The 11,058-nt window shown below is 40.0% G+C and overlaps 2 protein-coding genes across 2 annotated transcripts in view; one reads left to right on the forward strand and one right to left on the reverse strand.

Annotated features, from left to right (window-relative positions):
* FGA (fibrinogen alpha chain) overlaps positions 1-245 on the forward strand; it is a 6,765-nt gene extending 6,520 nt beyond the window's left edge. Inside the window, exon 6 of the mRNA XM_009636483.2 lies at positions 1-245. This exon is cut by the window's left edge and continues 456 nt beyond it. Within this exon, the coding sequence (XP_009634778.1) occupies positions 1-245 (245 nt within the window).
* A 2,932-nt stretch (positions 246-3,177) lies between these two features.
* Positions 3,178-10,190, reverse strand: FGB (fibrinogen beta chain). The gene is made up of 8 exons (XM_009636484.2): positions 10,116-10,190; positions 8,437-8,640; positions 7,007-7,190; positions 6,190-6,417; positions 5,462-5,575; positions 4,777-4,899; positions 4,310-4,595; positions 3,178-3,406 (listed from the first exon to the last, which is right to left on the reverse strand). Exons 1-8 carry the CDS (start codon positions 10,188-10,190, stop codon positions 3,178-3,180), a joined length of 1,443 nt encoding a protein of 480 aa, XP_009634779.1.
* Positions 10,191-11,058: the final 868 nt, after the last annotated feature.

The following is an 11,058-nucleotide window of genomic DNA, read 5'->3' on the forward strand; positions in this document are numbered from 1 at the left end:
GCACCTTCGACCGGGACCAGGACCGCTGGGAGGAGAGCTGTGCAGAGATGTACGGGGGTGGCTGGTGGTACAACAGCTGCCAGGCGGCCAACCTCAATGGCATTTACTACCTGGGGGGCCACTACGACCCCAGGTACAACATTCCTTACGAGATCGAAAATGGCGTGGTCTGGCTGCCATTTAGAGCCTCTGACTATTCCCTCAAAACTGTTAGAATGAAAATCAGGCCCATAGAAACCCTGTAGAAAGACAGGCTTTTAATATATGTGCTATGACTACAAGTTGAAAAGATTTTTTTTTTATATGTATGTGCATGATGTACCTTTACCCTGTGAATTTGAAGGCACCTGAGGACATCTGTGGCTTAAAAAATAAACATTGATTAATTATCAACAAAGCAGTTCTTTCATCTTATTTATAACTGATAAACCTTCTCAAGGAAATACTGATTTTAAAACCCTTTTTATATAAACTTTGTCTATGTCTTTGACTATGTCTTTGTCTATGTCTATGTCTATGTCTTTGGCAGCTCACACCTTGACTGGAGATAAAAATATTTATAAATTGAATTATTTACTTTGTTTAAGAGTGCTAAAGAATTACATTCACCTTGAACTCCTGGCTCCACTAACATGAACCGTGAAAGTCTGATTGAGTTTGACGGTCATGCTTCTGGGCCATCTTTTCTCATTTCCATTCCAAGGGAAGCACAACAGCGGTGTGAGTCAGTTCTCAGGCAGTGCCACAGGTGGTTTGGGTTCTCACTTTTGTCACACACCTAACATGGAGTACACTTCGATAAATGATGCATGCATTTTAGGACTGACTTTTAAGGGTCTCCTAAGCTTTGATTTTACAAAGATGGAGGTAGACCTTCCATCCCATTGATGAATTCTAGGTAGTTTACCATGTATACTGTAGCTTCAGAGTAAGACCGTTCATGATAACTCATCAAAATACAACTCCCAAAACAGGCTATTATTTTCTAGTAACCACTGAAAGTTCATGACTGTAACCAGCACAAGCAAGATGAGGAGCACCTGGATGGCTATAGTATATACTTCATTGGTTTAGAATGTTTCTCGGCATATGTCAAACAAGGATTCTATTACAAATAAGGGATTTAACTCAGCAACTTGCTGACAGTGTGTTGTAAGGGTTTTTTAGCAAAAAGCTGGCTGCATGGTGTCATGGTTTAACCCTGGCTGGCAACTAAGCCCCACACAGCTGCTCGCTCACTCCCCCACAGTGGGATGGGGGAGAGAATCAGAAGAGTAAAAATGAGAAAACTCGTGGGTTGCGATCAAGACAGTTTAATAGGGAAAGTGAAAGCTGCACACACAAGCAAAGCAAAACAAGGGATTCATTCACTGCTTCCCACTGGCAGGCAGGTGTGCAGCCATATCCAGGAAAGCAGGGCTCCATCACACGTAACAGGTACTAGGGAAGACAAACGCCATCACTCTGAATGTTCCCCCTTTCCTCCTTCTTCCCCCAGCTTTATATGCTAAGCATGACATCATATGGTCTGGCATAGCCCTTGGGCCAGTTGGGGTCAGCTGTCCTGGCTGTGCCCCCTCCCAGCTTCTTGTGCACTTGGCAGAGCAGGGGAAGCTGAAAAGTCCTTGCCTGGTGTAAGCCCAGCAACAACTAAAGCATCAGTGAGTTATCAACATTCTTCTCATCCTAAATCCAAAGCACAGCGCTATGCCAGCTGCTAGGAAGAAAATTAACTCTGTCCCAGACAAAACCAGGACACGTGGAAAAACAGTTATATTGGTTACACAATATCACAATAATATGTGTATATACCTTTATACCTTATGACATAAAATTACACAAGTATTTACTCTGTTTAATATTTATCTGCTTCTATTGAGAAACAAGCACGAGCAAACTTCCTTGCCTCCAGTCTCACTGGCCAGCATGTTTCATACCATTTAGCTATCAAATACCATCAAAGCAGCTTAGTTTTAGCTTTTTTTCAGTGCTTCTCAAACACAGTCACTGTCTAACATTTTTGGAGAGTTTGCTCAAGAGCAAAGACATGTTTACAGCCATGTGTGGAGAAGTGCCTGTGCTTTTGGAAAAGGTGCTTCTGCTTTACGCCTTGTGTTTTCCCTGGCCTTAGCGGAAGCCTGCCTGTGGGGACGCTGAACATTTGTGCTCATGTAGTGAGATGCTGCCATGATGTCTCCTCCTTGTCCTCCTGGGGTCCACCGATTAAATCAACATGAGAGGTTTCAGATGGGAATCCATCTACCACTAGTGATCTGGGTCGCCTCCTTTGAGGAGGAAGGCAGTCCCCTCTGAGAGATGGCTGATTCTGCCTACCAGGGTTGGGAAGTCCTGTCTTTGGGACAACCTCTGCTCCAGGCTACAGAGGGAGTCTAGACCACTAGCTTTGATGAAATACCCCACCTCCACATACCCTATGACTGGAGCCACTAATTGCTTTAGTCTCACGATAGTGATTGTATGAAAGATGTACCAGCCAGGTCTTCTAATACTGTACTTTATTCCATGATAAAAGGATGTGGGGTGATGGAAGGGATATTAAGAGGCACAGTGTGTGAGCCAGGTCCCAGGAAAGAGGATATTTTATCCAGCATGTAGGATTTTAACTAAGTCACTGGTGACCTACCCATTTGTTAGATACTATCTTTTCATTTTATTCCTTCTAAACTTGTTACACAGGTAGTTCCCATACCTGTATGATACAAAAGAAAATGACCATCCCTGATTTGGTGGAATGTGTTTGCTTCTCCCTGGATAATGCACAAATACTTATCTGAAGAAAATTTTAGTTTTAAGGCTTTATTTAATTTTTAGAAAACATTTTAAAAGACTCTTCTCCCTCTTCAAGTGTGGTATAGAAGTCCTTCGCAAAAGAGTGACACAAGTTGGGGTTTGGGGTTTTTTTAATCAGCGTTATTCCATAGTAGTTACTTCTGTCTTGTGAACAAATTAAAAATGGAACAAAGTACCCTTGTGAGTTATTTTCATCAGTCAGATTTTCATTTACAATTGACATAGCTTTTCACTTCAGGTCACAATATGCTTGTACATACATATTTGCTTCTCATATGTAAACACAAGCCTGAATACCGTGCCTAAAAAGATAACCATGTACAAATATTACAAGAAAATCCCTGATCCTGTACATTTTGATGATGGTTAATGTGGAAAGTATGGCCTGATTTTCATGCTCATCTTCTTCATTGAATACCATGACCCTTTCCAGTTCATCCACACAACCCCATCATCTGTACCATGTTTTGACATATCCCAGCTGTAGGTCCCTCCCCAGTAGTATCTGCCATTGGGGTTGGCTGAGTGGCAGCGGTTGTACCACCATCCACCACCATCTTCTTTGGAGCACTGTTTTCTTGGATCTGCAGTTAACCTGATGAGGGAAAAGAAAGTGTTAAGAGCGACAGATGAACTGTAAGCAAACAGATCAACAGTGTACATACACCTGCCCCTGCACTGAAATTTTCAAACCATAATAAACATTTTAAGTCCTCTGAACTTTCTGTAAAAGATTGACCATCACAAGTGTGTGCTACACAGTGCACTTGGAAGATGAAGAAGCTAAGAAAAACAAGTCAAATTTTAGCTGCATCTCTTCGGGAATGTCATTTTAGTTTACCCATTGATAACTACAGTTACAGTTCATAATGATAATTGCAATATCAATGCAATTTAAAGATATAGAACAACGAGAGCTGTACATCTTCCCCAATCTAAACAATTCCTTTATTCATAAATAGGTAATCAGGTATTAAGATAAAGACATAGCACATAGTTTAGAGAAATAGTGCTAAATTAAGAACATTACAATTGAGCTCCTGTCTTCTGAGTAGGCAAAACTTTATTTTTCACATAGGACATGCTGCCTGCCTCTTTCCTCAGGACCCATTATGTGTAACTGGAGTGAGTACCAATATTCCTACTTCAGCAAGACAGCGGTCCTGAGCACTGCCACCATCAGTCTCAGACAATGAATATATTGCATCCAGATTTGCCAATTTGTCTATGGTAACATCATGCATGGAATCAATAAAATTCAGCATGCTTGCTTCTTACCTGGCTGTGGAGCAGCACTAACTTTTTACTAACAGTTTTACTTGCCCTTGACTATATCAGGGGAACTGCATGGACATTTGGCTGATAACTTGCAGGGATAAAACATATTTTAAGATACTATGAAATGCTGTGTAAACTAACAGCAAATTAGAGTAGTAGTCTATACTCAGCTCTATTTTAAGCTCTATTTTTATTTTAAATGTCTAATGCAAGTACGTACCATCCATCATTGTCTCTGTCGTAAGTACTGAAGAACATGCCGTTGTGAATTGTCATGGTCCTGTTTTCTCCGTGCAACTGTGAAGCTCCTTCCATTAGCGCATTGCCCGCATTGCCATTGTATTTACTAACTGAAAGCTGATACTTATTTCCTTCATTCTGAATGGTGAAACCTCCATAATGAGCTGATACTTTATCGCCATTCCAGTCCTCCATTTCAATTAAAACTTCAGTGGGCCCTATTTTGGTAAGCTGGCTGATCTTGTCATTTCCAAGCCAATATTCACCTGAGAAGCAACAAGTGAGAGTTGTGTGAAAGAAAGTTCACAATATACTTCATGGCAACTTTATGATTTATAGGTCTGCCAGAGTGGATTAGTTAATTCTAAAAAATCAATGAGCTTCAAGAAATACAAGAAAACAGTTTCAATAAGAAAAGTTCTTTGTCTTTCACTCTCAGCATTTTACCTGGTGTATCACAGTAGTTCTTCCCTCCGCTCTTTGCAATATTTCCAAATCCTTTCTTATATTGATCCCATACTCTTCCGAAATTAACACTGCCGTCCTGGCGGTTCTGAATCAAAGTCCAGCCTGCAGGAGGGGCAGTATTTAGGTTAAATTGCCATTGAGAAAGGAGCATGAAATGTTCAGATACAGCCCTTCTATCTTCATCTTAGGGTGAGCAGAGCACATGGCTCCCCTGCAGCAGGTTTCAGTTTTCACTGCTTATGAGCTCAGCCTTGCCCCTTTTACTCACATTCAAGTAGCACCTTGATCATGAGGAAAGGTGGAAAAAGCAGAACCTGAAGTACTGCCCTGGTCTTTTTTCTAGTGCACAGTAGCATGGTAAGAAATGAGCCAGGCCCTCCTTGCCTGCCCACTCATACGTTATTCATTCTCATCATAGTAAGATAAGTTTTTATCTACCAATCCCATCCCAACAACTTATTTCTGTTTTAATTATAGAAGTATCATACTGTGCATCTGAAGACGACCAGCAAGACTTTTCTGAATGAGTCAATCGGACCTAAGTCTTAAGTAATTACAAAAATTATAATTCCTTATTAGTTTGTATAAAATGCAAATTACAACTATGAATTTTTTGTAGCATCCACATTTCAACATTTTAACAACATAGCTATTTCACACTAACCTCCATTATCCGTTTTCATGTCACAGTATACTCTGTATGGATTGACGGAAGGATCTGGCTGGATGAGGTACATTTCGGATACCTCGCCTCCCTTCCTGTAAATATCCTCACATTCTGCAAGAATAAACCGGAGCGTCTGTTACTGAAAGAGCTCTGAGCTTCTTCAACAATCTCCTTACCATTTGGTTTGCTGGTTATAAGGCAACAATTTTAAAGATATATCTAATTCTACTTTCATTTTGATTTCTGTGATACATCATGCAAAAGAATCAGGGAAGAAATAACAGTGCACCTGCATTGTTCAACTGTACAGATAGGAATCTCTAAAAGTTCAACCTGAGTGATGGAAGACTGTATACTTTTCAATGTTTTTTTGAACTAGACAAGCTTGTGAAAGAAAAACTTTTCTTCACTGAAAAAACCCAAGGGGACAACTACGATAGTTGCAAATGTATCACCTCCACCTTACGAAGACCCTGAAGCACATATTTCTTTAAAATTCTACTGGCCATGAATGAAGACTGATACTGGGTAAGAGGATCTTTGGTCTGACCAGTACAGACATCCATAAAAGAATTCTTTCATTTAGGATCACCTTCCATCTTTTCTGCTATCCTAATCAATGACACAGGCTTCAGAGGAACATTCACACCAATCAAATGATGCATCTATCAATTTGCACAGTAGTATAAATGGGAGAAGAGGTGTTGTTATAGTTAAATGAGTACCTTTGCCTGAAACCACTGGAATGTTACAGGAAACAGTACATGGGGAACGGCAGTAGTCCACCTGGGTTGCAATGGCATTTTCCAGTTTCTGTATCTTTTTGTGTAAAGAATCCACAACTGCCCGGAGGACCCTGAGGTTAGATGGGATGTTATTGTCCACATTATCCTTTATATAATTATAATGCAATTCCACTTCTGTTCTGTACTGAGAAAGTACATTATCATTGTCTAGAAAAGGAAAAAGATGAAAAGCAGATTAGTTTTCAACATGTTTTCCAGTTATGAAATAATGAAGAGCAATCTGTAAGCACAATTTGAGAAGCCACTTCTTTCCTTAGCAGGGAGGAAGGATATGACTTTCTTCTGCTTACTTTTCCACAGGGTGCAAAAACTTTGCAGAGATTCTCAGGAAAGTGGTACATGTGTATTGTTATTTCTTTGATAGCTAGGAGATTTATCAGGGGTGCTATATTCTGCCAAAGAACTATAATTAGCTTCTTTCCAGGGAGCCATGGTGCCAAGCCAGGAGCTGGGCATAAAGGGATTGCATGGGCATTGGAAAGCAGGTAAGGGGGGAACACATGACCCTTATGTTTAGGGGCCTCATATGAATCTTGCTTTTGTATGAGATCCATTCCTTTGCCTCTCTCAAAGAATGTTTTTTAAGATTTAAGAGGACATGGTCATGGGACCCTTCTTTGCTAGATATTCCACTGTATTTTTAATTTATTTTAAGAAGTCCTATTAACAAGTAACAGTAGCAATGCCAATAGAACTGTAATACCATTTACACTAATAATTCATAGGAAGAGCATACCTTTTCTTTGTTTTTGCCTCTTTGTCAACTTATTGTCTATAACAGTCACGTATTCATAGAAAGTCGTAGAGGTTTCAGAGAGTCTGCTCACTTTGTCCTTTAGATCACGAACAACAGATTTCACATTTTTTTCCTGTTTTACCAGTGTCGTTTGCAGCTCACATCCAGTTGGACACAGCACTCCCTTAAAAAAAAACCAACAAAGGTCTGTGAACAAAAGTCAAGAAAAAAAGTTTCTAATCCCATCAGTGAATGACCATACCTTGGAATGCACTGAATAGTTCTTAATGTGAGACCAGATATTTAAGCATCTAGATAAGGACTCAAGACATTCAACTTCTACAAAGAAGCCGCAGTCTGAAGGGCAAGAAGGAGCCCTGAGTACCCCAGCAGAACTCTTCTGTGGAAGCTCTTGGGAAAAACCCTCTGTCTTCACACTTTTTTGGTCCACTATATGCTTTTCACTTATCTGCACTGTTAAATGTTCATGGTGTTAAGCCACCTGAACTATGATAAAAGCCTGTCAGGAACTACCTGGTGCCTGTGCATGTTTGTATCTACCCCTTTCCTCTATCACTAGCCTCAGAGAATCAACCATTTTCTCTACACCTTGTTCCATGTACCTCTCGTGAAATGGCCATATGATTCATTAAAAAATTATCATCTGCAACAAGTACTGTACCGTCAAGGACAAGTGTTTTAAAAGGAGGTGGGAAATTCTGAAGTCCCGTGAGAACCAAAATACCCAGGCAGCAGTGGGACTCTACCACAATCATGTATGCATTAAGCTTTAACAGACTTCATTTGTGAGCAAACCTCCACACTCAAATTTGCCCTCAGACACCAAGATGCCTCTCAACACCGTTACATGCTTGCATTTTCCAGCAAAGAGCACAGCAGGGACAGTGTGATAGACTACTGCAAGACAGCACAGGGTATGATGGATCTCAGCATGCTTGCAGACTCTACCGTAAGAGCTGGGGCAGTGACTGAGGGGAGACCATAGTTATGGTTTGAAACAAATTATAAGAAAGACAGGGGAGGTTATTTTTTTTGTCTCTAGGTTTCCTTGAGATTATCTGAAATTCAAGCCAGTGCTTCTGCAGAGATTTTTTCTGTCCCTCATGATAGCTACCTATGCAAAGCAATGGGGAAAGCACAGGCTAACCCACAGATACTTCCTTTCCTCATCTACGGTTCAAATCTCATCTCCCCGTCTTCGCTGCAGGCTGTCTGACTACGACTAACCCCCGAGACTCTGTGGCGATACTCTTACGAATGCAGTCCTACCAAACTCAAGCAAAAAGATGCAAAGTTGGGCTGCTTTAAATGAACGACCATCCCTTGTTTGGCAAAGAAAACTCCATGTTGGGCACACTAGAAGGAAAAGAACATTCTGTTATTAGCTGACTCTATAGGCAGACACCCACCAGCTCCTCTAGAGGATGCTTGCAGCCACCAGCGTCGGGGTAGATGATACGCTCTTTCTTGTCATCTGGTTTCACCCGCTTTGAAGGCCGGGGATGGTAGCCCCCTCCGCTGATGGGAGGTGCCACGGGTCGGAGGGTGGGGAACACTTCCCGCCTTTTGTCCAGGGGTCGGTGGCTTCGAATCCCGACCTGAGGGCTGGTGTCCTGCAAAGCCAGGGGGAGAGGAAACTCTCTGAATCTGGGATTGCTATTGTGAAATGCTATGCACAGGGTGGAGGCATCTGTTCAGCACTCTTTATTATTTTAAACAGCAAAGAAAACCATGAAATGGAATGAAAAATGCAATAATTGAAATATTACACCCACATCATGTAAAAGTCATTGCTGTGCCCTCCCTTGTAACACTCCCTCCACCTAGGTATCAACAAACTAAACAGCCTTCAAACCAAAGCAAAGCAATATTTCAATAGTTCATTCTGACCAAGAAATAAAGTTTATATATTTCAGAGCCACTAAGCACTATGAAACTTGGAGTAGTAGGATAAAGCAATTAGACACTCTTGGGTCTAAGAAGAATATTCATCATTACATTATCAGTGTCCCAGTTTTTCATTGGGCTACAGGAAAATTTGTGAGGTCTCAGAAAGCCAAATACGTCATCAGGTCCCAGGCCAGAAGCCAGCTATTAACTGACGGCATTAGCAAAACCATTCAGTAACATTTTTCAGGGTAGGCTTTTAGCACTACCTCTCATGCATACATTCCCCATCACTGCCAGAAATGAGAAAGTCTAAGAGGCTGAGCAAGGGAAGCAGGCTTTGTTCCTAAGTAGCTGTTGAAACTAAACCATTTGAATGAACAGTTGTTTGAAGAACTGGACCAAAATCTTCAACCATCTCCAATCCCACTCAGACTTAGCTACAAACAACAAACGTTTGTGAGGATCCAGGATCAGAGGCTTCAGGTAGTTTCAAAAGCAGGCAGCTTACAAATCACTAAATCGCTGAAAATTAATTAGCCTAGTAGTCTTATCAGTAGTCAATGTACAGACAGAAATGCTTAGATCGTATCACAGAAAAAAATCTCTGCGGATCACCGACCTACTTCATTTTTGCAGAGATTTTCAAAATATAAAAAATGTACTGAGATTATAAATTGTATTTCCCATTAAAATATTTTACTTAAACAAAACTAAATATAGGTTAAATTGTTATTTTAAATTGATTGATTGATAAAAAGGTTTTACTGTCTTTGAGACAGGACATGATTAATCACATATTTCTACTTTATTGCACCTGACAATTAATTAATTTTCTTCAACATCCTGTCAACATTAAATACATTCAGCTAAATAACTAATCTTACCATCACACATTCTTCATTCTCTACAGAGAAGGAAAAGAAATAGGAAGAAAACACATCCAAAACTAAAAAATATCTATTGTCCAGTTACATACACATGGAAAATAAAAGAAAGGTTATCTCTTTGAACACTTCAAGCAGAAAAAGAACATGCACTGGATCATTTGTGCCCACAGCTTCTACCTTAGCTAACTCACATAGGCTGAGTAGGACATGCATGCAACTAAAGAAAATTAGTAATTTTTACTATTATTATTATCATCATCATCATCATCATCATCATCACCATCATCATTAATTATGATCAGCATTACAACCTCCTCATCATAGTCAGCAGCGCTCTGGGATTTAACAAAGGGAACACAGAGCAGGAAGAGCAGGAGCAGTTTCATGGCGCTGACTTGCTTGAACAGCTCAGTGACCTTCTTCCACCAGCAGCTCTAGCAGGGAGAGGTCCTCCCCGTTCCTATATATACAGGCGAGAGCCCTCCTTTCCCAGCTTGACAGTGATAGGACCAACCCTTCCGAGCAATCACCATAGCTCTGTTAATATTCAACCTTTCTCTTCACTGCTTGCCTGAATACGTTTGTCGTTGAGCAATTTCTCTGGACAACTCTTATCTACGTGTCCCAGAGACCTCTGTTGATGCTGGCATCAAATAAGTGTTTTAATCCTTAAACATACCTCCTGCTCAGATTACACAAGGTTACCGTCTTCACCTTTTTAAACAGCTGAAAAGGTGAACATGCAAAGAAAAGAGACGTGGCCAGATATCACAGCCTGTGGCATGTCCTTTTTTTTCTCCCTCTGAAAATTTGAATATTTCAGAAATCTCATTTTAAATTTTAATTAAACTTGCATCATACAGATTGTTACATTCGTCTAGATAGTTCTGATGGTGCCTGGATAGGTATGCAAGCACTTGGGTCTCTTTAAGTAGAAGATAAAAAAAGAGTATATTGTGTTCGTTACATTAATAAATTTGCATCAAAACATTGTTTAGCTCTAATTAAAGATCAGATTAATACTATAAGCATAAAACGATGTTATTCTATTACTTTAGAAATATAACATTGTAAATTAATTAAAATAATTACATTTTACATTTTGATTTGCTGTTTTCCTTTTTCAATACAAACAGTATATGTCATAAACATTATCTAAATATTTTAAATAATCTTTTAAAAGAATACAGCATGAAGCTATTTGTAATCATAGTGGAAAACTCAGACATACTTTCTGATACTTTATTAGAATAT

This window comes from Egretta garzetta, unplaced genomic scaffold (assembly GCF_000687185.1).
Source record: "Egretta garzetta isolate BGI_Z169 unplaced genomic scaffold, ASM68718v1 scaffold114, whole genome shotgun sequence".
NCBI lineage: Eukaryota > Metazoa > Chordata > Aves > Pelecaniformes > Ardeidae > Egretta > Egretta garzetta.

Excerpts from the sequence above, each read along its gene's own strand:
- FGB (XM_009636484.2), bottom strand. The coding sequence starts at position 10,190 with ATGAAACTGCTCCTGCTCTTCCTGCTCTGTGTTCCCTTTGTTAAATCC. Across the intron at positions 4,900-5,461 it reads CATGAAAACGGATAATGGAG|GCTGGACTTTGATTCAGAAC; the intron begins GTTAGTGTGAAA and ends CCCCTCCTGCAG. Across the intron at positions 4,596-4,776 it reads GAACTACTGTGATACACCAG|GTGAATATTGGCTTGGAAAT; the intron begins GTAAAATGCTGA and ends GTTGCTTCTCAG.